This window comes from Acanthochromis polyacanthus, chromosome 16 (genome assembly GCF_021347895.1).
Source record: "Acanthochromis polyacanthus isolate Apoly-LR-REF ecotype Palm Island chromosome 16, KAUST_Apoly_ChrSc, whole genome shotgun sequence".
Lineage (NCBI taxonomy): Eukaryota > Metazoa > Chordata > Actinopteri > Pomacentridae > Acanthochromis > Acanthochromis polyacanthus.
Window position 1 is genome coordinate 30,172,675 of NC_067128.1, and position 26,611 is coordinate 30,199,285.

At 42.1% G+C, this 26,611-nt stretch overlaps 1 protein-coding gene across 1 annotated transcript in view; it reads left to right on the forward strand.

Moving 5' to 3' along the window:
• The window catches only part of mdn1 (midasin AAA ATPase 1), a 73,158-nt gene extending 47,949 nt beyond the window's left edge, over positions 1 to 25,209 (forward strand). The window contains exons 61-102 of the mRNA XM_051936628.1: positions 655 to 1,042; positions 2,286 to 2,398; positions 2,971 to 3,643; positions 3,777 to 3,938; positions 4,602 to 4,884; positions 4,972 to 5,210; positions 5,779 to 5,874; positions 6,006 to 6,100; positions 6,282 to 6,406; positions 7,009 to 7,161; positions 7,554 to 7,663; positions 7,782 to 7,855; positions 7,970 to 8,153; positions 8,238 to 8,382; positions 8,791 to 8,937; positions 9,025 to 9,151; positions 9,681 to 9,786; positions 9,938 to 10,053; positions 10,647 to 11,054; positions 11,147 to 11,373; positions 11,537 to 11,674; positions 11,810 to 12,003; positions 12,340 to 12,501; positions 12,595 to 12,732; positions 13,396 to 13,531; positions 13,718 to 13,890; positions 14,033 to 14,164; positions 14,403 to 14,544; positions 14,946 to 15,244; positions 15,881 to 16,039; positions 16,880 to 16,981; positions 17,071 to 17,269; positions 17,409 to 17,582; positions 17,682 to 17,842; positions 18,811 to 18,900; positions 19,451 to 19,566; positions 19,735 to 19,909; positions 21,542 to 21,615; positions 21,719 to 21,833; positions 22,579 to 22,645; positions 23,893 to 24,035; positions 24,120 to 25,209. Coding sequence (XP_051792588.1) covers positions 655 to 1,042; positions 2,286 to 2,398; positions 2,971 to 3,643; positions 3,777 to 3,938; positions 4,602 to 4,884; positions 4,972 to 5,210; positions 5,779 to 5,874; positions 6,006 to 6,100; positions 6,282 to 6,406; positions 7,009 to 7,161; positions 7,554 to 7,663; positions 7,782 to 7,855; positions 7,970 to 8,153; positions 8,238 to 8,382; positions 8,791 to 8,937; positions 9,025 to 9,151; positions 9,681 to 9,786; positions 9,938 to 10,053; positions 10,647 to 11,054; positions 11,147 to 11,373; positions 11,537 to 11,674; positions 11,810 to 12,003; positions 12,340 to 12,501; positions 12,595 to 12,732; positions 13,396 to 13,531; positions 13,718 to 13,890; positions 14,033 to 14,164; positions 14,403 to 14,544; positions 14,946 to 15,244; positions 15,881 to 16,039; positions 16,880 to 16,981; positions 17,071 to 17,269; positions 17,409 to 17,582; positions 17,682 to 17,842; positions 18,811 to 18,900; positions 19,451 to 19,566; positions 19,735 to 19,909; positions 21,542 to 21,615; positions 21,719 to 21,833; positions 22,579 to 22,645; positions 23,893 to 24,035; positions 24,120 to 24,305 — 7,246 coding nt within the window. The 3' untranslated portion in view covers positions 24,306 to 25,209. The remainder of the gene's footprint in view (positions 1 to 654; positions 1,043 to 2,285; positions 2,399 to 2,970; positions 3,644 to 3,776; positions 3,939 to 4,601; positions 4,885 to 4,971; positions 5,211 to 5,778; positions 5,875 to 6,005; positions 6,101 to 6,281; positions 6,407 to 7,008; positions 7,162 to 7,553; positions 7,664 to 7,781; positions 7,856 to 7,969; positions 8,154 to 8,237; positions 8,383 to 8,790; positions 8,938 to 9,024; positions 9,152 to 9,680; positions 9,787 to 9,937; positions 10,054 to 10,646; positions 11,055 to 11,146; positions 11,374 to 11,536; positions 11,675 to 11,809; positions 12,004 to 12,339; positions 12,502 to 12,594; positions 12,733 to 13,395; positions 13,532 to 13,717; positions 13,891 to 14,032; positions 14,165 to 14,402; positions 14,545 to 14,945; positions 15,245 to 15,880; positions 16,040 to 16,879; positions 16,982 to 17,070; positions 17,270 to 17,408; positions 17,583 to 17,681; positions 17,843 to 18,810; positions 18,901 to 19,450; positions 19,567 to 19,734; positions 19,910 to 21,541; positions 21,616 to 21,718; positions 21,834 to 22,578; positions 22,646 to 23,892; positions 24,036 to 24,119) is intronic.
• The last annotated feature ends 1,402 nt before the right edge of the window (positions 25,210 to 26,611 follow it).

The window sequence follows — 26,611 nt, forward strand, 5'->3', positions numbered from 1 at the left end:
GTGGAACAAAGTAACTAACATCAGCAAAAAGTGCTTTTAGGATGCTTGAAATAACCATTATTTAACAAAATAGTGTTATCAAGTTGAAAAAAAAACCCCTGCAATATCACAGTACTACTTTTGTAGTATACAAACAACAGCCCAAAAAAACCATATATTAGTTATTACTACTTTGTGTAGAAATCCAAAATGTGTCCACACTTCAGCCTTGTACGCCGCAGGGGCCGGTGTTATGTGTTCACATTCTGCCATGTTGAACTGTGTTTGTTTATGTGTGAGGCCGTTTCTCTCGTGAATCTCGTTCCACGTCCTTGCTTCAATTGACTACGTAAGTGCTGCCACCTAACGGTTGGAGGTTTAAATTACAATCAGAAATGAACCTCTGCCGTGTCTGTAGTTGAATAAATATCTAAAAATTTCGATATCATACTTTTTAATATCGATACAGTATCGTGAAACGAAATATCGCGATGTATCGCCGAAACAATATTTTCTTACACCCCTAGTGAAAAAGTTAGTCCGGAGCCTGCTAAGCGCTGTGACATGACATATGTTGTAAATCTGCACTATATAAATAAAATTGAACTGAATTGAATGAAATGTTCCTCTTTTGGACTTCTCTTTTTGACTTCTAATCACCATATGTCTCTCCAGGGGTACAGACTTCAGGCTCCAGGGTGCAGTCCTGCGCCGGCAGCTTCAGAGCATGGCCGACCTGCTGCCTCCCAGCCTGCAGGAGGGCTACATGGAGAGCTGTGAGAGCCTGGTGGAGGACCCCGACCCTCTCATAGCTGCCCAGGAGATCCAGACAGTCTTCAGAGACTTCCTGCCTCCAAATCTGCTTCCTGACGGTCTGGTGGAGGCCTGCATCACCTGCCTCCAGCAATATGTCCAAAGCAAAGTCCAAGGCTCCAACCCACTGGCCCAGTCTGGAGTGTTCTGGGTCAACATGGGACTGCTGCAGATCAAAGTGTGGACGCCACAAACCATCTTTGACCCAGCTGTGAAGAGGGCCTACAAACTCAACTACGCTCAGCAGGAGGTCAGCTATTACAACATTTCTGCTAAAAAAATATCTTTGTGTAATTTAATATGTATTAGAAAATGGTATGCATCCTGTAAAATGTCACACAAATTCTGTGGAAACTTTTCTAATTAACTGAATGTATTTGTTTAGTTAATTTCAAATTAATTCAGCTGAGTTTTAATTTTCACATCAGTTTCGAACTTACAAACATGTACTGGAAAAAATGCCCCTCTCAAAACAAGAAAAATAAAACTTATTTAAAGGAACATTTATCTGAAATAAGTGAAAAAATCTGCCAGTAGAACAAGTGAAATATAGCTTGGTATGATTTCTTAAAATAAAATATGATATTTAGAATATTGAGATCTTAAAATTAGCTGGGAAAACCTGTTTTAATCTGTATTTTTACCAGGATTGTCAAGCTTAGGTGTCTTAAAATAAGCCAGACATGCTAAAAAAAAAGTAGTTTTTCACTCAAAAATAGATTTTTGCTTTGATGCAACCTCCTAAATTGAGATGTATTAAAATTATTTTGAGTTTTCTTGTAAAATACAACTCAAATGAGATAATTTCAGGATTGTTTGCGTTAGCAAGATATTTAAAATGCATTGTCCTAAAACAATTCACTTGTTAAGTGAATTTATCTTAAATCAAGTGGGATGAGACATTTTGACTAAAAATAAGACAAATAGACTTTGTAAGATTTTGAGTTTTTGCAGTGTGATTTCTTCTGACTTGAAATAAGGTCAATGAACTGCTGAATATTCACTTAGCTCAAACAATTAGGTTTTTAAAGTACCTAAAGACTGTTAGCAGACTTCCCATCATGCATTGTTTCACAGTTAAAAGCCTTAAGAGGCTTCTTTTTGTAGCTTGAGTAAAATATTTATGATGAAAACTTGCTCACTTGTCCTCACCATGATGTGCTGTTTCCACCCCGACTGTGCAGCTAAATTGAGAGAATGCAAAACAGTATTGGGTCTGTTATTGGGTCTTACCAGCATTCAGTGTGACTGAGTGGTTTCCACTTAATAAGTTAACTAAATCTGCTGATTTTCAGTTTTTAAAGCTCATACAAATAAGTGGAATCTGATTTTTAGTTAACTGTAGTTTTAAGTTGAATGAACTTCAAATGTACAGTGCAGTAAGCTGTTTTATTGAATATTTTGTTTCATAAAGTTAGCAGGATTTTATTGTCTGCAATATAGGAAATGAAGAGCTACGAGTTAAAAACAGTGTTCCTCTGTGTCTGCTACAGATGGCTCTGCTGCAGGAAGAGTGGAGAGGAAGAAGTCTTTCATCCCAGCTGATGACCGGAGCAGAGCTGGAGGAGAGCAGCACCACTGATGGCTTCCAGCATCCTCGAATCAGGTCTGAGTCAGATGCTGAACACTCAGTGCTAAATATTTCAGCAAAAAACATCTGGCAGTGTGAAACTGAGTCATTCCTGACATTCCTCTTTTTTAAGAGCTTACTAGGTTTATTTTTGCTTGCTCTCCTACACTGATATGTTTCCACATCAAGCCTTTCAACTGCAATGAATTACACTGACTCAATTCCTGACTTAATTTCCTTCTCTAAATGTAATTTCATTTGCATGGAAGAAATTAATACCTCTAACTAATCTGCTTATTTGTTAGGAATGTGACCTCAAATTAAATTCTAAGCAAATTTCCCAAAATGTTGAGATATTTCTTTAAAAATATTTGAGGTATTCATCAACACAGTATAATTATTTTAGACAATGAATAACGTCTTATTGCTGGCATAACAGTATCTGTGTATATGTTTACTGTTACTAGATTTAAAATAATTAAAGTTGAAAAGTAATCTTATTGGATGGTCAGACTTTACTGTCAAATATGAAAAACATGACTATAAAATTAAAAATCCAGTAAATAGGACTCTAACTGTGTGTTCTGGTGCCTGACTTGTGCTTGTAGGTATCTGTGGATCCGCATGCAGCAGGTGAAGGAGCAGATAGCTGAGCTCTCCAGGAAGCAGGCCCGTCGCCCCCATGAACCGCAATACGGTCGACTCTTCCAGGAGCTTCAGCACTACCGCTGCAGCATCGGCCAGACATCGGCTGTGGAGGACCTTCTGTCTCACCTGCTGAAAGCGCTGCAGGGCTCCTCCTCCTCCAAATCCAGGTCATCAGTCCAGGCTCTCCTGAAGGAGGAGGCTGTGTGGCAAAACTCCCAGCAGCGCTTCTGCCAGAGGCTGCTGGAGGACTACCCCCTGTACCCCGATGTGGTCGGACCAGTGAGGACCGGCATCCTCCAGCTCCGGCACGGCATGAGGCTGGTGGCCTCTCAGGTGGCCGCCTCTCTCACTCCCGTTCCAGGTCTGCCTAAGCTGGTGTCCTGCCTGCTGGCTTTCCCCTCGCTGTCCCCCAGCCTGCCGTCCTATCTGGCCCGGGCAGACTTTCTGTGCTCCAGGACTTGTATGGATGTTCTGCGCAGCTTGGTGAAGCTTCTGCCCCAGCAGGACACCGAACACGTGGTCCCTCAGTCCTCCACTCTGCTTCTGAATGCTCTGCTGTATGTGCAGTGCCACACATTGTCCACAGGGGAGTTCAGCCAAGAGGCACACAACCTCTTCAGACACATCTGCAAGGTCAGAGCTCTGATCAGTTTCTTGTGTGTGCACTGTAGCGAATATTATAAAAACTACATAACTGTTTTCCATTCAGATGTGTTAAAATGTGAAAATGCTCTTTCTGCATTGACTCTGTCCTGATGTCCCTCAGGCTCTGGTGAACGAGTGGGACGAGCAAGAGAGGCGAAAAAGGGAGCGAGAGCAAATGGAGGCCAGTTTGTATCGAAGCCGCAGCCAGCTGCATGGCTCAGGACTGACTGAGGACGAGCAGGAGGAAAGAGACTTCAGACGCCAGTTCCCTCAGTTCAACAAGGTATACTCATGATTGTTACTGAATCTTTGATGCTCAAAAGACAATGTGCCTTCTTGTTTTCAATAAATTGGGGAATTCAGTTTCCAAATTTAAAGGACTGTTTATTAGAACCCACAGCAGCATTTATGATTTCTTAACAGTAGTTCGTAAAAACAAAAGTTTATAAATGTTTGGTGAATTTCATAGTTATCTTTTAACTAGACTTTAGGATTCTACTAGTGGAAAAATTTCAACCAGTTATCAAATTTGAAGGTTCAAATTGTGTTTGTCTGTAATTATATCATCCATGACTGGTCACATTTTAGGATCAATTTATGCAGAAAACCTTTAAAAATTGGTTTGAAGCTCACTGAATTAAAACAAAGAGAGCACTCTTTACTTTTACAGCCATTTGTGCATCACTGCATAGGAACCAAAATAGCAAGTGTGTCCACAGTAACAGGTTAGACAGATTGTACTACCTAAGATTTAACCCACTAGGGACCATGATTATGTTCTGCAAATGTAATAGAATTCTGGATTTATATCTTCTGTGCCAAGTCTACATCTTGATCTGATGGTGGTGCTAAACATAAAAGTAAGTCTCACTTCCTACAATCAGTGCCAGTAGGAAGTAAGAATATCCCCATAAAACTCACTCTATGTCCGTACTTCATCCACCAGGACTTTGCAGACATCACGTCCCAGCCGGCTCTGGAAGGTCCAGCAGACACAGAGCCAGAGGGGGAGGAAGACAAACCTCAGGAAGAGTCAGAGATGGGCTCTCTGTCTCCGGCTGCCATGAACACGGTGGTTCAGGTCCATCAGAGCCTGTGTCTGGGATACGCCCAATCACTGTGGTACCAGAGTACAGCACCAGCCAATCACAGCAAAGAACATATCAAAGCCCTGGTCTCTTCCTATCAGATTGCTTCCCCTGTGATGTCACGCTTCTATCATCTGATTGGTTAGTAACTTTGTCTGCTCCCGTTTGTAAAACACAACACTTTCTAATAGTAAAGTCGAAGTATATGAACTTCTCTTTCCCTTTCAGATTCAGAACTTGACCAACAGCTGACTGGCAGTGAGCTGCTGCTGTCTGCGCTGCTGCAGAACACCGTTCAGGGCTCAGGAGGTGCTGATGGTCTCGCTGTGACCTCTGAGGGACCGTATGACTTCTACCAGCAGCCCAACATGAGCGAGGCCCGTCTCTGTCTGCCTGTTTTAGAACAGCTGATGGCGGCAGTGAAGCAGAGACTAGAGGACTGGCCTGAACACCCTGCTCTCATACAGGTCAGTTAACCTGCAAAAATGAGGTTTTGATGCCAGATTTTTGTGTCTGAGTGATAAAATGCATCAATTTGCCAAATGTATAATTCATTGGAAAAACCTAAACCATTCGAACTGGTTAGGAACTTTCCACAGAATATACTGTATCATGGTACAAAATTAATAAATTTAATATGCGGTCCGTTACCCATCACTCCTAGCCAATACTATTGTGGTTACAGTCTATTTCTATATATTGTCTTGTACTGCATCTTAAAATAATTGCTTTAAAATATGTTATCTTTACTGGATATAGAATTTGAAGCACATATCACACACATCAAATTAATTTTACGTTTCATTTTATATTCCCATTTCTATGAGCAGTCGCTGAACAAAGCAGATCAGGCCAAAGATTATGGACTTGAGAGCCAAATCAGGCTGAAAACCTCAGTAGAGATCAGGGGAGCTAATTACTGAAGCTTTTCTATAAAACAGAATCTCACAGAGATGCCTTCAAAGGTCTAAAAAATTAAACTTTGGCCTTTTTCCCTATAATTTGTAATCATGTTTGTGTGTGTTTTGTTTCTAGCTGATTGTGGTGATGGAGAGGATCATGGCTTTCAATCTGGCCTGCCCGCTAGCCAAGTTCCTAAATGGTCTGGAGATCCTTCTCAGTAAAGCACAGGTGAGTTCTGTTAGCAAGATATCTCATGTGCCATGCGCGATCAGACAAACTGTAGATACGTGTAGCTTCACAGACATCATGAGTCACACAGATGTCTGTGTTTCACCTGTCTTTATCGCTATCCTCATTAGGACTGGGAGAACAACGCCAGTCGCACAGTATCTCTGCGGAACGAGCTGGAACCAGTCACACAGCTCATTATCCAGTGGCGCAAACTGGAGCTCAAGTAAGATGACAAAAAGTTAAATCTAGCTCATATCTTCTATTAGTTTTTAGACACTAACTAGCCACCAGCTAATCCTTAACTCGTCACGTGTTTTTCTGAGGTAGGATGGCGAAGGGTGGGATGTATGAGCTGTTTATAATCTAAATGTGTCCTCTCTGTCGATGTCTCTTCTGTGTGATAGTTGCTGGTCGAGCAGTCTGGACAACGCAATGAAACGACACACTGAGAAATCCACCAAACACTGGTTCTCTGTCTACCAGCTGGTGGAGAGATACCTGGAGGAACAGAGGGAGGAGGCTAGCACAGGTACATACCAAGTGTAGTATATGCTGTTGTAGTCGAAATGATGGTAAGTGTTTGACATAAATAATTATACAATTACTGTGTAGAGGAAATCTTTATGTACGTTTATGTTAGAAGTTATGAAATTGCATCACATAAAGAATGTATATTTCAGACAAAGAGCCACATGTACTTGTCAGTCTCTTTATGTTTTTTTTCAGAAACAAAACTGTGAAAAATTAAATCTATTCACCAGTAATAGCTCACTACTAACTTAACTAATCAATAACCTTTCCTGGATACAACCTGTAGCCCACATGATATAAAAAGCAGCCCTGAGAGTATTTCACAGGAACACAATATTCTGTCTGGTGGAATGTGTGAATGGCTGCCTGCTGTCCTCAGTTGACCTCATTCCACCACATGCACACAGAAAATCCTCTATTGTAGTTTTTATCTGTACATTTAGACACATTTCTCATCAGATTTGGCAAAAAAAACAGCGTCCCCTTAATTTATACTGAAGCTTTCAATCAGATTGACGGGGTTAACCCTAACCCTGTAATAGAAAAAATATATTCTGCGCCCATAACGAGTTTTGTTCTTTCCTGTTTTGTCGTGTTCAGATGAGAACCTGGAGCGCCTCACCCTGTCGTCGGTGTCCTCCACCCTCCAGGCCTTCATGGAGGGCTCCACCCTGGGCGAGTTCAGCATTCGTCTGGCCATGCTGCTCAGCTTCCACTGCCACCTCCTGCTGGTCCCCAACCAGCCTGGACAAGGTCAGCCATCACTACTCCGTCCCTTTCAGTACAGTATTCACGCTCAGTCTTCATCTCCTTCATGGATATGAAATGATCTTTCTCTATGATAAAAGATAGTGGAACCAAATCCTCAGTGCTCTGAGGCGCTCTCATCAAATCCAGTATTGAAATTGTACATGACTATTATACCAGGTTTATTATGATCTCAGATGTCACTCATTGGATTTCTTATTAGTGTGATTTCGATGAGCATCTCGTCACTGCAGTTAATCAGTAAAATACATTTGACATGTGACATACTGTACAGCAACAGGCCACAGCAATGTCATACGTGCAGCTACAGTTGCAGTTACTTTTAATCTGTAAGAGACTGCACTATTGACATGTTGCCTTTTTTTTTTTTTTTACAGAGAATTTGTCCAATCTTCTGTGGAATCTGCACAAATACTACAATCAGTTCTCTGAATGCATCCAAGCCAAAATAACTCAGCTCAGACAGCCCATTGAGAAGGAGCTCAAGGTATGTATGAGTGTATTTTTTTGTTGTCGTTTTCTATGTGTGCTTTGTTTACATGCTAGATTAAAGCCTTTGTGCTCACATTCATGAGGTCGACTGTGATGTGACTTTTCATTCTCAGGACTTTGTCAAGATCTCTAAGTGGAATGATGTCAGCTTCTGGTCCATCAAACAGTCAGTGGAGAAGACACATCGGTATGGCATGTGACCAGAATTTGAACCGACAGCAGCTTTAACTTGAGTATTTACACAAAAGAATTCCAGATAGATGGCACTGTCAACTCTTTTCTGCTCATACGTTTCTTTCAGCACTCTCTTCAAGTTTGTCAAGAAGTTTGAAGAGGCTCTGAGTGGCCCGAGTGTTCCTTCTCTGGTGGAGCAGGGAAGCGGCGCCAGCTTGGACAGTGTGGACACCAACCCAGACGAAACACCCATCCATCGGGTTCACCAGGCTCTGAAGAGCAACCTGCCTGGAAAGGGCCGAGATCTGCAGGTACAGGTTGCATCATAGCATTGTTACTCCTGGTCTCTTCTTTTCTTTGGTGTTTTGTCACTGAGCTGTCTTTGTGTGTTTCAGAATGAGGGCCCAGAAGAAGAAACCGAAGCAGCTTCTCTGCAGGGACGTTTGCCGGTTCTGTCCAGAAAGATGAAGAAGATGTGCATCCAGCTGCTGAAGAAAAACCCAGTGCCTGAGCTGGCTGAAGACCTGGACTACTTCACTGGTAAGAAAGCCACCTGAGCACGATAAAGATCACAGTCAAATGGGGCAGATTTACCCTTACTGAGCACATTTAGGCTAAATATTCGCCTGTAATCCTGCTGTTGTAAAGACGTCTTTCATTTGAGTGTGTAAAACACTTTTGATGTGGGGGTGTAAACGACAACAAAATGGATTATGAGAATATTACTTATCTCTTGATATGAACTAAACAGCTCCAGTCTTTTGTGTTTATTCCCGAGTTAGTGACGTTTCAGTAGCTTTATTTGATTGTGATTTGTTTAAGAAAGAGATTTTTTGCTGTTCCTTTGTCTTCTAACCAGCAACATCAACAAGCACAGATCTGCTTCCCCGTTTGTTGATTCACCTCAAAATCCTCGTTGATAGTTCAGCATCTTTTTCTCCTTTTCAGGCGAGGTCATCAGCAACCTGCGGGACCTGCAGAGCCTCTCCTTTGACACATCAGCAGATAAAGAAAAGCAGAAAGCCGAGGTCAAGCACATCCTGCAGCAGAAGCAGAGAGCTCTGTCTGACTTGTTCAAGATGCTGGCTGAAATGGGTGAGCTCCCCCTCTGATTTACATCCACTCATAATCTGAAGTGTTCATAGCTAAACTAACTCCTATTTTTATCGTTGTCTCTTCAAGGTCTGTCATACCGTAAAGGCCTGACGTGGAACAGGACCGCCGACCCAGAGAAAACCTTATGTATGCAGCCGCTGGAGATGAACACCGCTCTCTCTGCTGTCAGGAACCAGGAACAGGGCGAGAGCATGTAAACAGAACCTAAAACCTATTCAGCAACACAGAAGCTGACTGAGATTGTATTCGGATTCGTTACCTGCTACCAGATCTTATAATTGTTTAGGAATGTCTGCTGTAGAATTTTGCCTTTTATATAGACAAACATTGAAATATTAATCAGAAAAATATTACCTACGGAGTCAAATATGAGCTAATAATCAGACAATGTAAATATTCCTACCAGTGTTTGCAAGCTTTAGATACATATTGGTATGTAACTAAAAAAAATGAGACAGAGTAACTTCTTAACTGCTTTTATAGTTAAGTTTGTTGAGCTTTTACTTTTACCAATTGTGAGATAAATGATTATATGACATTGAAAGGATAGTTGCCTGCAGCATTCAGCAGCATTTAGTGCCACTTTAAGCCCTGACAGGAAACTTCGTCGCAGTAATTTCAAGTTCATTTTGCCAAGGAACCGATTTATATGCATGGTAAATCCTGTGTAAGTATTATTTTTACACTGAAATAACATTTTCTCTGCCTTCTTTATCTTGAAGGTTGTTTACAGAGCTGCTGACAGCGTGGGATGGATGTCAGAAGTACTTCTACCGTTCGTGGGCCAGAAGAACCGCCCTGCAGACCGCCCTCCAGCACGCCGCCAAGGTGAGACTCAGATACTGATAACTGTGTATTTACCACTTTACTTACTCCTCTCTGTACAAATGTTAAAGTAAATGAAGGGCAGGCATTGCAATGAAGAGCTCTAACATCTGCTGTTCTCTACTGTGTCGTGTGTGGTACTGTTTGGTTCCAGGAACTGGGTCTGGGAAACATAGAGCGCTGTCGAGGTTTCTCTTCACATCTGTTCAAGCTGCTCCTCCGACAGAGGCGACGATTGACCAAACTCACCGAGCAGTGGATCCATCTCAGGTCAGTCTGAGACACAGTATGAAAAGGGAAAGGGGTGAGGATTAACTGTCAGTATCCAGACAATTCAACCAGACAACAGTGATACATGAACATTCTGACACTGCAGGGAAACACTGCAACAGCTGAGCTTCAGTCAAACCACTTGGAGCTAAAGTTATTAGTGTGACCACCAACAATAATTATAAAAAAATAACTCTATACTGTTTAATACAGGAAAACAAGATTAGAATTAGCTGTTTGTGTAAAGCTAATGCTGATATTTCCAGTTTGGGCACACAAATTGTTTTGAAGGCAAGTGGCCATCGTTTAAGCAGGATAACACCAGAAAATCGTGATTTCATGGAGCCAAACCGTCCTCTGGGGGGTTCTGAATGTCCATATCATCCATTGCAATCATGGAACACAACTTCTTAGATATATCCCCTACATATAATCCAGCATTTGCGTTTTTAATTCCCTCCAAAGGCTGTAAGTATGAGAGCATTAAATCACATCATTTTCTGCTGGTTTTGCTTTTTACTCTGTGGATTCAGTCTGTGTCATATTACTGTAACACATTCCTTTGTGTTTTCTTGTATTATAACCACATCCAGGAGGCTAACAAACAATGTCCAGGGCATCAAGGCACACCTCCAGAGCAACAGGGAGGACCTAGGCTGCACCCTCCCACCCCAGGCCTCCCTCCAGGACTGGGTGAGCAAAGGTCAGGTGCTGGCCACTCAGTGCACCACCCTCCTGCAGCAGCTGGCCTGGCTGCTGCAGTGCTGCCCCGAGGACCCCCAGCAGAAAGAGGAGGCGAGCAACTGCAGGCAGCACACCCTGCGATGCCCGTCCCCTCTGGCAGCCCAACGCCAACCCCCCGGCTGCCTGATGAGGAGAGGAGACACGTCGTGGTCTCAGCTACACCGGCGTGTCACTACAATGCTGAAGGAGACCCAGAACCTGAAGGCGGAGCTGGATTCTGTGGCACAGCAGGCCTCCAAGACAGTTCTCCACACATGGTAAAGCATAACTCGCTTGAGTTTACTTGATCTAGCAAAGCAGCTGTAACACAACATAAAGGCAGCTTCGACAACATTGTTTTTTTCTGCAGGAGCCACTTCACCACGTGTTGTTCAGCCTTCGACCAGCTGGGTGCGGTTGTGGCTCAGATGCCCGGCATGGAGCAGCTCTTCACCCCGGCTCTGTGTGTCGGCAATGCAGACAGCCAGCCGGCCATAACCCAGAGCCTGCAGTATGTCAGAGGACAGGTGGAGGCAAATATCACCGAGTTCACCACCTGGAAGACCCAGCTGCTCTCCCTGGGACAGCAGCACACAGGTGACTTCACTGATCAGCCATGCCAATAGCTAAAATTCCTTCAGATATTAGTGCGAGACGTCCTGCTGACACACAAGCTAAGATGACTTAAAATGTGACTTCTCTTAGAAAAATCACATTTAGACCCGTAGTTTAACAATTCACCTCTTTATTTCCTTCACAGATGACCAGTCTGCCTTCTGTACTGAGTTTTCTGCTGAGTTGGAGACAAACATCAATGCTGTGCTGTGTGCTGTCCAGACTCTTGTGAAGAGAAGGGAGAGAGAGCAACAAAAGGAGCAGCAAGGAGACACCAAGAAAGGTGAGAAGGATGGGGATGAAGCAGCTACAAATGCAGCTGTAAACAGAAAATCTGACAAATGCATACACAGTTTTGGTAATATTTATTTTCTTAAAGACTTAGTTGGTTAATCGCTGCTGTTTCTTGACGTTTCAGAGGGTGCTGAGGAGGACCAGGATGAGGAGCCTGTGGAGGACGTGCTGAAACCCGGTCACCTCACCCGACTCCTGGAGGAGGAGGTGGAAGCTGAGGTGGAGGCTCTGAGTGTGAGGGATGTTAGTTCTGGGCTGGAGAGCCTGCTGAGCCGCCTGAGGACACATAGAGACTCCTGTCAGCCGCCACAGCTCCAGGTAACCAGAACACCTGGACGTATAACATCTGAAGTGATTTTTCTCTTCATCTGAAATTAGAAGTTTAAGATAATGACTAACAAATGAATGAGCTGAACATGTTTGTCATCTAATTCATGATCTTGTCTTTAGTATATGGTTACTGTCATCACTTTGTTCTACTTATTTCTTGTTCTTCTTAATCAGCATCTGCTTTTGTAATAATGTAGTGTACAATACTGTATGAGTAGCTTATTTTTAGCTGTGATGACTTTATTTCATTTTCTGATCTCCTCTTACTGCATCAGCATGTCTTTATATTGCGTTTTCATTAAAATGTCTCTGCTGTGTGCTCAGGAGGTGAACAGGGCGTGCAGGATGCTGGTTCGTCTGGAGCCTCTGATGGGCATTTACTCTGACCTGGTGCGTTACTACGTGGCTGTGTCAATGGGAGCACACAGGAGCACAGGCAAACTGCTGTCTGTTCTGGCCAGCATCTTCACTGAACTCGCTCAGAAGGTACAAACACTGCCAGAGCTACATTTTAAAGAATAATTGTAATACACTCAGTATAATGGGACAGCTTATCAGTTGCTGTGGTGTCCTTTTCAGGGGTTCTGCCTGCCTCAGGAGCTGATGGCCGGTGGAGACGGAGAAGGAGCCACAGAGTTTCACGACTACGAGGGCGGTGGTATAGGAGAGGGCGAGGGCAACAAAGACGTCAGCGACAAGATCGAGAACGAAGATCAGGTGATGAAATACCTGAAATTTATCCGATAGCTGTCCTTTCAGTGCAGCGCTTCTTTGGATTGGTGTGGCATCCAGCAGCAGCACATATTCCACCAAGAAATGAATAAATGGGCTCCAGTTAATAAACAAATGTCATGCTCTCTGTCAAAACGAGGAAAATGAAAAAATGGTCAGCTGTGGTCATGACCGTATTACGACAAATGGTGACAGGGCCTTTTATTTACCTCAACTGGAAAGGGTAGGATTTAAGTAGGCTTGTGTTTAGAGGCAGACATTTAATCATTAGTCAAGCACAATTCATCTAATTTTACAAAAAAAACTAATCTTAATCCACAACTGTCTGCTTTGTGAAAGTTCTCCTATTACACTATGAACATTACGGTGAGGAGGAGACTCTTAAGAATCCAGTAACTCACTTTAGATTTCTCAACACAGCTTTTTCTTTTACCAACGAGCAGAACATCACTCCGCATACAACTATCTTTGTTAATATTATCACCTCATAACGGTAAGAAAAACAAAAACAGTTTATTTGTGTTTTGTTTGTTTTTTACCAAGATTTTTACCACATGTAATCTGTTTGTAGCACGTTATTGCCACAAGGTTTAAGATGATTTGATCAGCTTTTCTCATGAAAGTATTGCTGCTTTCTTCTTCCTCCAGGTGGAGGACACATTCCAGGAGGGTCAGGAGAAGGAAGAACAGCAGGATAAAGGCAATATCAAGTCAGAGGACAACGCCATTGAGATGTCAGAGGACTTTGATGGCCAGATGCATGACGGGGATGAGAATGAACCAGGTTGGTTTACACTGGAGGCAAACGTATCATCTAGGCTAAGGAGAATAGCATTTAGCTTCCTTTATTATCCTCTTATGTGTTGTATGGGATTTTGGAAGAATGTTAGAAACAGTCGGTACGTTGTCAGTATATTTTTGGTTGCAGAAACACTGCTGAGTGGATTATTCTCCGTTTGATCATTTGCAGGTGAAGATGAGGACTCTGATAAAGAGAATGAGGAGGAGCTGGACAAAAAGATGGGGGACCTGGGTGAAGGACAGACGGACACTCTGGATGAGAGACTGTGGGGCGACGACGAGGATGACAACGAAGATGAAGGAAGTGACAAGGAGGAGGAATCTGGCCAGGGCATGGACCAGGTACCTTCACCACACTACTACAAGAGATGCAAAGAAAACATGAGAAACATGCACATTTCAAACAATTTATCATTATTCAGAGACATTTTTGCAGTCAAGTTTGTCTGTGTTGTAATTTCCAATCAACACTGGATTCTTTCAGGGGGAATCAGAGCTGGTGGCCAAAGATGACAACTTGGATGCAGCAGATCCCAACAAAGACAAGAAAAGCCAAGACAAAGATGAAAAGATGGACGAGGAAGAGAAAGAAAAGATCCATGAACAAGGAGATGAGGTAATTTATATTCAGCTAAAGATGTTCACGGATATCCTTTCTTGCACACAGTCACAATGCGTCGTTCACCATTCAAATGAAGAAGTTAGAAAACCTCTACTGAACCTGTTCGTCACAGCTTTACCAAATTTGCTACACCAGAAATGAAGCATAACTATGCATTCATTTGAATTAGAGCTAGGTGTGTTATTGTGGACATGCTCAGCAGCGTCTGATCTGTGCTCTTGCTGTTTCTCAGAGGGAGTTTGATGAGAATGAGGTGGACCCCTACCACGGTCAGCAGGACAAGAAACCTGAGCCTGAGGCCATGGATCTGCCCGAGGATCTAAACCTGGACAAGGATGACGAGGCCGGAGATGATGGAGAAGGCGAGGGTGACGGTAAGAAGCAAACACTACCCTGGATTACGTAACATAACATTTTTCCATTCTGTTTCTTTCACACTCTTCTCCTTGTGTTTGTATATCTTGATTAAATGCAGCTGTTAAAGCCCCAGTCGAGTTAAAAATATGTTCTTCTGTTAATGAATGACCCACTGTGCAAACTGTACAGAGCTTTTGTTTACCCTAGTGTGCTTAAAGAGGAAGGTTTCTCTCTGCTCATCTTAAATTCACCCAAGTATGATGACAAAACAAGGAGACATTTTGTCGAATGCAGATTTCAATTTTTCAATGTGGCAGAAAATTTTTGAAAACATATATTTGTCCACTGAAAACCAATTGTGAAATGTATCCCCAAAGCACCGTGAAGTCTTATTTATGATGTTCATTTTTTTTCGAAGAGAATCCATTTGACATTGATGACAAACCCATGGATGTGGATGAAAAGGACGACAGACAGACAGACGAAGGGGATGAGGAGCAGGGAGCAGAGGAGATGGAGGAGAACCAGCAAGGAGAGGAAAACAATCAAGACCCCAAAACTGAAGAGGAGGGAGAGGAGGCAGAAGGAGGCGAGAAAGCAGAAGAAGACCAGGAGTCTGCTGAGAAGGATGAAGCTGAAGAGGAGGAGGAGAAAGGACAGGAGGCTGGAAGAAATGAGGATATGACTGTACCAAACGATAAAGGACAAAAACCAAAGGTATGGATGTCAACAAAAGACTGTACAACGGCTACCCGGTCTCACGGGGATTCGTGAAACTGTCACGTAAGTTTTAGTTTCGGTTTCGTGCGCACCAACACGATTTCGTCATGTTTTTCGTGCCGCTCACCACGAAATGTTTTTCGCTGTGGTAATCACATCTGAAAGTGGTTTATACCGGCGGATTCATGACGATCTAAGCTGTCCATCGGCGTATACTGCTTGTGTGATCGCGTTTGCGGCCGCCGGCCGCCGGACATTCTTGAAATTCCTATGCAAATTGGTAAGTGTACCACCGGCTTATGGTTAGGTTATGGTTATGGTTATGGTTAGGGTTATGTTTAGGAACGATGTCATGCAAAATATAGCGTTGGATTCGCCACGGTTTTACATTAAAAATATAATATACACATTCTTTTGAAATACGTTCTGAGTGGCACGAAAAGTCCGCCGTTTAAAATACATTGGTGCGCATTTCGTGGTGAGCGGCACGAAAAACATGACGAAATCGTGTTGGTGCGCACGAAACCGAAACAAAAATTTACGTGACAGTTTCACGAATCCTCGTGAGATCGGGCTGGTACAACAGAGATGTTATTTGCTCTGTTTCACTGCTGGGAATTTTAATGCTTACAGGAAGAGGAGGAGGAAGATGGAGGTGAGGATGAGGAGCAGCCTGAGTCAGCTGAGAGGAAGGAGCACCAAGCAGACGGTCAGACCGGAGAGCAGAACGTTCAGAGTGATACGGCTGTGGAGGTGGCAGGAGAAGCATCAGAGAGGGACCAGGCTAAAGAGGTAGCCGAGTCATAGAAACTCACTTCAATTCACTGTATTTTTACCACAGTAAACTTATTATTGGGTTATTCCTCCTTAAATCAGCAGGGGGATGTTGCTCAACCAAGTCTGATTTGCTTAATTTTTTTTTAATCATAAACTGTGGATATCTAAAATGCTAATCGAGGTATAATCTTCTTTAAAAAAAAATGCCACTTGGAAATTTGAGGCTATGATAGGACAACAATATCTCAAGAACTATTAAAGATGAAAACCTAATATTTCATATTTGTTTCTCACTATGCCATTGATTCAGAATCTACAATATTGGACAAGTACATCATATAATGTGTGATTATGGCTGAATTGAAATATTTTTAAAAAATCTCTTCCTGTCTTTCAGCACACTTAAAAAAAAAAGATCATATTGAAGTCAACTCATGATATTTTATGAACCTTATGCAGTTATATGTGACAATAACACACAGCAAAACATATAGAATGCTTTATAATATGAAGTGCCTGGTCACTACAATGAAAGGAAAATAATTTTCTTGGGCTTTTATAACTGATTAAGCAGATATGACAAGCTGTAGCACAGAAACAAAAATATGGCTATTGTAAGCTTAACAGAGTTGTGGAATTTCAAAATGTTTTTTTCTAATATTACTATCAAAATACGTATTTTAATAGGGGCACATTCTTCACTTTTGGACCCCAGATTTCACAAATATCCATACTTACAGACAGAATTATAATATAGAGTACTTCATCTTTATAAAATGTAAAACTTGTATCCTCATATAGATTACAGTGGAAATGGCAGCTGTACAGTATATTCTGTTTTTTCTGGCTGACTAGGAGCATGGCAGTGGATCAGCTGACGCCAGCCAATCAGAGGGCCACCAGTCAAAGCTGACAGCAAGAATGTCTTCACAGAAACAGACTCAGAGCAAGACTCAGGTGTGGTAAACTTTTTATTTGATCCCACTTCAGACTCCCATTTGTCAAGTTTGAATCCACCTTATGTGCTCCTCTGCTTTATATTCCAGAGCTTCAAAAGAAAACCTGGCCAAGCGGACAACGAGCGTTCGACAGGCGACTACAACGAGCGCGTTAACAAGCGTCTGCGTACGGTGGAGAGCAGCAAAGATCGCACTGAGGACAACGGGCAGAGTGACGCCCAGCAGGAGTCTGAGCTGTATGAGCACATCAAACAGGGCGAGGCATCCTACGACACTCAGACATACGGTCAGTGATCATCCACACACAACGAACACACTGTGGGAGGGGAAATTTCAGTTAGAATTTTTTTGCTGACAACACAACAACAACCTCATATTTCAAGCAGATGAATAAATGTTGAGTTTTCTGGTCTTTCTGCTTCCAGATGTTGCCAGTGCAGACCAGCAGAAGGCAGCAGGGCCTCAGCAGGACCAGGATGAAGAGCAGAATGAGGAGGATGTCGCCATGGAAACGGAGAACCAGGAAGAGGAGCTCCAAGCCGCTGAGGTTCAGGAGCTAAAACCTGAGCAGCTGGACTCTTCCAAGGCGTCTCAGAAAGGTGCTGTAGTTTTACCAACTCACCGTGTTTATGGTGGTTCTTGAATCCCGGTTTTGTGACGCTACTGACTCCTGACTGCTCTTTACTCTTACTGTGCAGGTGTGGACAGTGGAGAGATGGAGGTGCAGCAGCAGGGAGAGAAGGAGGAGGAAGAGGAGAAGTGGAAGGACCGACAACAACTCAGAGAAGAAGACAAAGCAGAGAGAAGCACAGATTCCACCATTCACACTGTTGCTGAGCTGCTGCTGGAAACCATGCAGGTAAACACCAAACACCTGCTTTTACATTTTCATGGGCTTATGATAGAAGTGACATTAAAGGTTCTGCTGTTTTTGTGAAACAGGATCTATGTAATCAAACTACAAACAGCATCAGATAGCAGTAATAACTGTTTTGTTTTGTTTTTTCTTCATTGATATTTTTACAAACTGCCTGCAGGTTTCACTGAAGATCTTGTTACTACCAGATTTGGATTTGTTTATTCCAACATGCACTGCCAGTCAAAAGTACACACACCTTCTTATTCAGTAGTTTTTGTTTAATTATTTTGCACATTGTAGATTAATACTGATGACATCTAAAACTGTAACAGAATACATGTGGAATTATGTTGTAAATAAAAAAGTGTTAATCTACAATGTAGAAACTAATACAAATAAATAAAAAGCATTGAATGAGAAGGAATGTCCAAACTTTTGACTTGTAGTGTATCAGCAGATCTTTATATCTAAAGATGTAAAGATAATTAAAAAAAACTATGATTACTTTTTGAGTAATCCAGTGATGTTACTGAAAAAAAACGAGCTTAAAACTAGAAATCTAACATAAACAGTTTGGAAACTCCAGTACCATTGTTCTAGAACTATGAATTTATATAAAACTCATCTAGACTTTATCACTTTATATAAATACAGTTGATTTTTATCTGGTCAGTCTTCCTACATGTAATTACCAATACATTTTATCATATTATTAGGAGTTATTGTTGCATACAGCAAGGAAGTAGTGACAAAAATGATAATAGAAACGTCAACAGAGCACGTCATCTCTACTGGTTTTCATTCATATCTTTCCTACATTGCTTGGCATGGCCATAAAACAGATAATGAATCGTGTTTTCTGTGATATTATGAAGGTTTTATGGGGAATTCAGAGTCTGTGGGTTTGAATAAGAGCATTATTTGGGTACCTGGCTGCATAAATCTTCAACATTTGTTTGTGTCTGCAGAAATCAGAGAGAGACCCAGAGGAGATCAGGAGGGAGATGGAGCTGCAGCTGGAGGCCTGGCACAAACTGGCTCCAGGGACTCAGGAGGAGGTGAGTCTGACCCGAGATTTGTTCTAAAGTCAGTCTTAAAGACAGTTTCTGGACAATAGAACCAGTTAGTCCCTATGAATAACATACTCTGTAAATATGGAGAACAACATCTGGACCTTATCGATCTGCTGCTTGTAAAATCTCTCTGGCTGCTTAAATTTGATGACATCAATTGACCAATCAACAATTTTTGAACATTCCTGAACCATGTGGACTTTCTGGGGATCAGTCTGTCTTTCCAGAACTTAATTTCGACCCTGGTTTCTGCAGTAGTTTCTTTAAGATTCCTGTTATTGTATCTCAGATGTGTTGGTTCAAAATGTACGTTTATTTTAGGTTTATGCATCACAAGGCTTACATTTTTTATCTTTCAAATCATGCACTTATGCAAATCTAATGTACCTGTCCTCAGAAATGATCTCCTCATACCCACAGTCATGAGCTTTTCATGGTGAAGTTCTTGTCTAAGTTGGCACCAGATGTCTTTTATCTCTGCCTCTATCCTGATATAAACTCTGTAATACTGAGGCTGTTCTTGGTTGTGTTCCAGGAGAGTGCAGCAGCGTCCATGTGGCATCAGTACCAGACTCTGACCTCGGCTCTGTCCCAGCAGCTGTGCGAGCAGCTCCGCCTCATCCTGGAGCCAACACAGGCCGCCAAACTCAAGTGTGTAACAACACCTTTCCCCTAAACTATTAACCTTGTGTCTACAGCTTTTTGTCCTGATGTTGTCTCCTGCGGTGAAACAGGCAGCTCACTGTTCACCTGTTTTATTATTGTGTTAAAACAGAGAGGTGAAATGCATGAGTGATTATTTTTTCCCCTGCTCCTCAGAGGTGACTACCGCACGGGGAAGCGTCTGAACATGAGGAAGGTGATCCCCTACATCGCCAGTCAGTTCCGCAAAGACAAAATCTGGCTGCGGAGGACGAAGCCCAGCAAGAGAGAATATCAGATCTGTCTGGCTGTGGACGACTCCTCCAGCATGGTGGACAACCACTCCAAACAGGTCAGAGAGCCCCCATGTGTTTCCTGATTTACTGCTTACAGGACTCTTCTGTTAGCCTAGCCGCGCTAGACAACCCACGGCAACGAATTTAATTCTCTGCCAGGGTGGGTCTAGTTACCCTCCATAAGGCTCGAGGCTGGATTCTCCTAAAACTGGCCGGACCAATCACCATGAAGTGTAGAGTCAGAAGGCGGGCGTAACTAAGTGACGACAGAGGCGTGACAATTCTGACGGAAACAACCGGCGCACAATAAACAGTTATCTTTCGACTCGGCTTTGGCCACAGCCCTTAAAGATTTGAAGCTAAAATTCAACTTGAAAGATAAACAAAGGACGGCACTTAAGTGTTTCATTGAGAAGAAAGACGTATTTGGACTTATGCCGACGGGATATGGCAAATCCTTAATATACCAGTTGGCTCCGTGGCTGGTTGGGAAGCTAATGGGACTTAGCCACAATCCGCCGGTGCTCTCGGAACTACGTCAGCCTATTCATTGCGTTGATTGGTTGTATACCTACCCATTTGCTGCAGAGGGATTTGATAGACAACCTTTTAGCCCGCCTCCCTCCCTGTCGAGCTTCCCTAGACCCTTGTGCCATCAGAAACATGGGTGTAGCATGGCTAGGCTACTCTTCTGTGACATCTTCACATTCATTCTGCTGAATAAATGGAAGAAACACTCAATAATAATTGTGTATTTTGGACAGCTGCATGCAAAATGTTAGAAGACTTTCATCAACAAACAGGACTTTGCACTCATTTCAATTACTGGTTTTTACTCTGCCAAGGAACATAGTGGAGTTATGTGACGATTGGTGCACATTTGTCCCTCTGTCTGTCTGTCTGTTATCAACATTATTCAAAAACAGATTAAGAGATTTGGATGAAATTTTTATGAAAGGTCAGAAATGACACAAGGACCAAGTGATTAGATTTTGGCAGTGATGTAGCTTATAGTCTGGATCCATGGATTTGTTAAACATTTCTATATCATTGTGAGATAGCAGCACAGCATCACTGTAACTATGACTACAAGTGAACCCTGTCAGCTGCCTGCTGATGATCACGATTGTGATCCTACTATAAATCAGTCACTGCAGACTTATCGAGACTTACCCATCAGAAATGATACAAGGAAAAATTGATTAAATTAGGGGATGTTTTCAAGTCCCATCAATTTATTTTTTATTTATTTAACCTTTATTTTATTTATTTAGCCTTTATTTTACCAGGTAAGTTAGTTGAGAACTTGTTCTGATTTTCGATAATGATCTGGTGAAGAGGTAGCATGCAATCAATTCCCACCACACATTGCATATTTACTGTAGGTCACGCGATTTGGTACACATGCAAAACACACGCCTGTGCTCACCGTAAGGGAATTTTTTTATTATTGTACTTTTTAAGTTTTCATCCGACAGAAATGATAGAAGGACTGAGCAGCCTTGGCAGAGTACTGCACTGAGCGCTTTTCTTGTTTTCGACACTTTTCGCCTCCAAAATGAACAAAAATGTAATTTCCTGGGTTGCCCAAGTGTTTGGACACATCCTTTCATTGTCTGCACACAAAAACAGTTTTAATGATTCCAATATCTCATGAATCCTTTCCTGTTGTCTCGTGTGCGATGCAGCTGGCGTTTGAATCCCTGTCAGTGATCATCAACGCCCTCACTCTGCTGGAGGTCGGACAGGTGTCAGTGTGCAGGTCAGAACCTTCAGTTTCTTTCAGAAGTGATAAGACAAACATACAGAAGCATAAAGAAATCTTGTCGCAAATAGTAACATGTGCCGTCTGCTCACGTGTCCAGTTTCGGTGAGGAGGTGCAGCTGCTGCATCCCTTCCAGCAGCAGTTTAATGACGAGTCCGGTGCTCGGATTCTCCGACTCTGTCAGTTCCAGCAGAAGAAGACCAGAATAGCACAGGTGGGAATCCTCCATTTGTTTCACTTTACCTGAAGTAGGCATTCCAGCTTTTGTATGTAATTAAAGATAATGTTTGACTCCTATATTGCTGATTATCATTATCAGAAATCTCCCCAAAAAAACAAAAAAAACATATCTTGGAAACCAGCATAGCAAAGCGCTTTACAAAGATACAGTTCTGATGTTTTTATTTCACGGGGAAGAGAAGACTGGTGCTGAACATGACCAATCATACATAAATAGTGCTGCAGATGAAAACACAGGGAAGGTATTAGAGCTGTTTTTCTTAAATGTTGTAGGTATTAATATCCCTTTTAATTGAGCTCTTTGGTTTTCAAATAAGAAAGAGGCCCCTGACCCCTCTAGCCCCTGTTCAGTAATCCATATGAGGCCAGTTCACAACAATTGATTATTGATTATATCACTCTGAATTACTGTTGAGCACAGTGGGGAGGGATTGGCCGAAGCATCAATCAGGCCATGTGCTTGTGTAGTGAAGGTCTGACTGCTGTTGGGGTTTCTTTTGTTCTCTTTTTTTTTTTTTTACTGTGAATAAATGACTGAATCACCTTCTGTGAAATATTAGAAAGTCTTACAGTTAATATAATAAACTGCACACTGTGTCTGTATATGAAGTTCTTCTTTTGAATTTAAGGGTATGTGTGCTGCTTTACATCATAGCTTGTTTTTAAAGTGCAGCTTTTCCTGTTGTTATATTTACTCTCTTCATGTCTCTTCCCTGCAGTTTTTGGAGACGTCGACAAAAATGTTCCTAGCAGCACGTCAGCAGAATCCAGGATCTGTGAACTCAGGTAGAAACTCGCTGCTTCTCGGCCTGTTTTGTTCACATTCTGCTGTGACTAATAATAGTGTTCAACTGATTTGGATGAATTTTAGAGAGCAGGATGACCAGTGGTTAATATACAATGCTGATGTTATGTTGTTATCATTAGCATCTGATAAAATACGATTTATAGGTAAAAACAAATGAGACAAAAAATTGCAGAACTTCAACTAACATTTATTTAATACTGTTATTGTTGACATTTCTAAATTTGATCTGCGGTCAGTCTGCTGTGCACTTTTTTCAGTTTTCAGCTGCTGCTACAGAAACGCTTTCCTCATTTCTCGAAAAGTATTGATAGTCAGTGTCCATGTCTTAACCTGCACGTGTCCACCTCCATTTATAATATCTTGTTGGGTGCAAAAGGATGAACTAAATTTTTGTAACTTTGTGTTTATCCTGTGTGCTTCTGAGTAAATGGAATCAAAGCCCAGATCATATCTTCTGTCCAACAAACCAGCCTTTAGAGTGACACATAGACAGCCGGGTGCTCTGAGGTTAACTCTAGTTACTGACTAAGCTGTGCAAACCCCTGGTGGAGCTAAGATTTCCTTTTCACGGGGCTCAGGTACAGGCAGCATTATGAAGGAGCTCAGCTCTTTAGCAGGCACCTAAGCCTGTAAAAACTGACCCAAAACACCACTGGAATCTGCAGTGCTGAGGAATTGTGTGGAAAGCTTCTTGTGAATGTGTGCAACTCTGATAAAAAGCTTATTGTAGTCTTGAATCAGCAGCACAAGACTGTTTCCTATAAACTTCTCATGTAAACCTTCTGCAACACTAAAGACACTGCTACTCAGTTTAAATCCTATTTTCCCACCATAGAGCTGCTAAAATGAACATTTTTGTAATAGCAGCGGATCAAATGATGATGCGTAGCATGAAAGAAGTCCCCTCAGAGACTTATCACTGGTTCGTAAGAGGAACTATGGAGCCTTTCAGTCTCTTTACTATGATTGTTGTGGTTTCCGAGCTGATAAATTGTCTCTCCTCATCCTTACTTCCAGCATTAAAAAGGTGATGAACCCACTTTACAGTTTCCTACCAGCACTTTACAGCCATCTGAGTTAGCAGTTCTAAAGCAGCAGGAGTCATAGGCAAAAAAATACTCAGATTAAAGAGAGAACCCGTGATAAGTCTGTTTTATCAACCCCCTTATCTAAATGTTGCAAACTTCCTGGTCGTTCTTGTCTGACCTGTGACGTCCCTCCACAGAAACGGCTCAGCTGCTGGTCATCGTGTCTGATGGCAGGGGTTTGTTCCTGGAGGGGAAGGAGCGAGTGATTGCAGCTGTGCGGGCGGCACGGAGCGCCAACGTCTTCGTCATCTTCGTGGTGCTGGACAACCCCAACTCACGGGTAAGAGACGGGACGATTTGTGCTTTTGTATTTTCTAAACCTCTAGACATAAAGCAGATCTAAATGATGGGTGCTCTCCTGCAGGACTCCATCCTGGACATCAAGGTGCCAATATTCAAGGGACCGGGAGAAATGCCAGAGATCCGCTCCTACATGGACGAGTTCCCCTTCCCCTTCTACGTCATCCTGCGGGACGTCAACGCCTTGCCGGAGACTCTGAGCGATGCTCTTAGGCAGTGGTTTGAACTCGTCACGGCAGCTGACCAATAGGGAAGCCATCTTTCACAGGAAGGAAGAAACAGAGCAGCAGCCAACTGCACAATGCCATTCTGCTGCTAGCCTCTCGGAAAAAAATGACTGAAAGGAAAAAAAAAAAAAGAGCGACTCGCCGCTGTATATGTGCCTTTATTTTCTTATTCTTACTGTAGATTTTAGTAGTTTGATAGCAACCTTTGCTGTTTCGTCTTTATCAGGGGGATTCAGTTTCATTTGTAATGTAACAAGGATTGCTTTAACTTGCACGTCTGAGATGAAATAGTAGGAACAAAAATGTGATTTCCCTGCGTTTGAAACGCGTCAGTGAAGTGTCAGTAAATACCTCTGTCCCCCCTCGTGTACGATAAGCCCCCATTCCCGTTTGGATGTTCTAGTCAGTGTCACGAAGATCATCAAATCATTCACCTTCATTATGAACGCAGCGGCGGACACGCGGAGCTGCAGGAACTGAGCTTCCCAACGTCTTGACTGAGCAGTAGCATGTTGTGACTGACTTTTGCAGGAACTCATAAAATGTGCCTTGGAGAGAACAGTGTTTGCATCTCACTCCACACCCGAACCAGCCATTTGGCGACGGATCAGAGGCGCGATCACAGCTCTGTCAGGATTTTTAAAGATTCACATGTCATGCACTTTGAAGCACAGCGGCTGCAGAGTCCGGTTTTTGATAAAGGTGCCAGTAGAACCCGTTTTTGTGGTCTTAATAATTCATCTGCGCTGTTCATTTTGCATCCGTGTGGTGTGACGCAGCTCATCGGCGTTAAAGATGTGCATTGAAATGTGTTTTGTCACGTGAACATACATGTTAGCAGACACATGGGTCGTATTTAAGGGGTTGTTTGCATCTGCCTGTTAAACATGACATGAATGATCCTGATAATAAATGGTTTACAAGGTTGCTCCATGTTTGGTTCGCAGACATTCTTACAGCATACAAGAAAATTCTCAAACTGTTTTATATATGCCATTTAAATACGAGAGCATTGGAAATTCTTGGTTTCATTAGTTAGAATAACCCCAAATCTAATACAAATCACTCTATTTTGCAGATTGATATATTTGAAATACTTGAATACTACAGAGAGAGAGAGAGGCTGTTGCTTTGGAATTAAATTATTACATTTTTGCATTTAATTACTTTTTGCGAATGATTTAGAAATATTCCTCTACTCAGAACAGGAAAAATACTAAATATCGGATCAGAAAATAAGTCAATTCCTATTTTCACGTTCAATAAGCTGTTATGCCTAAATATCTTTCTATAGAGATGGAGAAACTCACATTCTGGGGAAGGAAAAGAAATTGTTTGAGAGAAGTGTTAAAGAATCAATCTATGTCAAACCAAAGCAGCAGTCTGAAAACAGAGAAGGGGATTCTGCAGCACCACTTATCACACTTATCAGGTACATATAATGCAGTCTTGAGATCCCTACTCAGACTGGACATAGCTGTAACTCTGTAAGTCATTCAGAACCAAGGAAGCCTCTTGGATTGAGGCTAAAATGTCTTCAAAGGTCATAAACTGAAGTCTAGTTGTCTTTTAGTGAAGCATTTGACAATGGACGACTAAAAATCCAAACAGACGTGATAAAAAAAAAGCTTGTTTTAGCCTGTCAGTTCAAGGTTGAGCAGATCTAAGCATCCCTCGATCCTGAACAGCAGGGGCGGATCCAGATTAATTTTAGCGGGGGGGGTACAACAGATGTTTGGGGGGGCCAGCAAAAAGTTGTAAGAAAAAATGAAAGCTTCTACCGAGCTCTCGCTTTGACTAAGTATCATGGTTTTTTTGGCTCTGGGAAAGCTGTCTGACCTTTTCATTTTGGACTGTTAACATTCAAATTATGATGGACTTGTTTCCTTGTTTATGTGAATTAAAACATCGTTAGCTGCAGCATTTGCCTGTGATGTAAAACTGGTTAGCTCAATGACAGTATCCTGAGGGCAATTAAATGACAAATATTGTGCAAGAACAGCACTATATACAACCCTGACAATTCCCACTTCTTAGAATGTTTACTGACAATTATCACACCTAAAATAAGAAATAATATTCTGTACTTTTAGCAACGAGTTCTCAGCTGAATACCAGACACATCACAGGGTTCTGTATACTAATCAGTCTGAATCAAAATGAGAACTACCCAATACACAGTGAACAACAACAATCTGTATCCTTGATCTTGTTGTTAAATAATCTGAAATGTTCTGTGTAATGTAAATTTTAAAATACAGTAAGTAGCACCCTATACATTTAACAGTAAACCTGAGAAGAATAATAAGCAGTAACAATACGCCATATT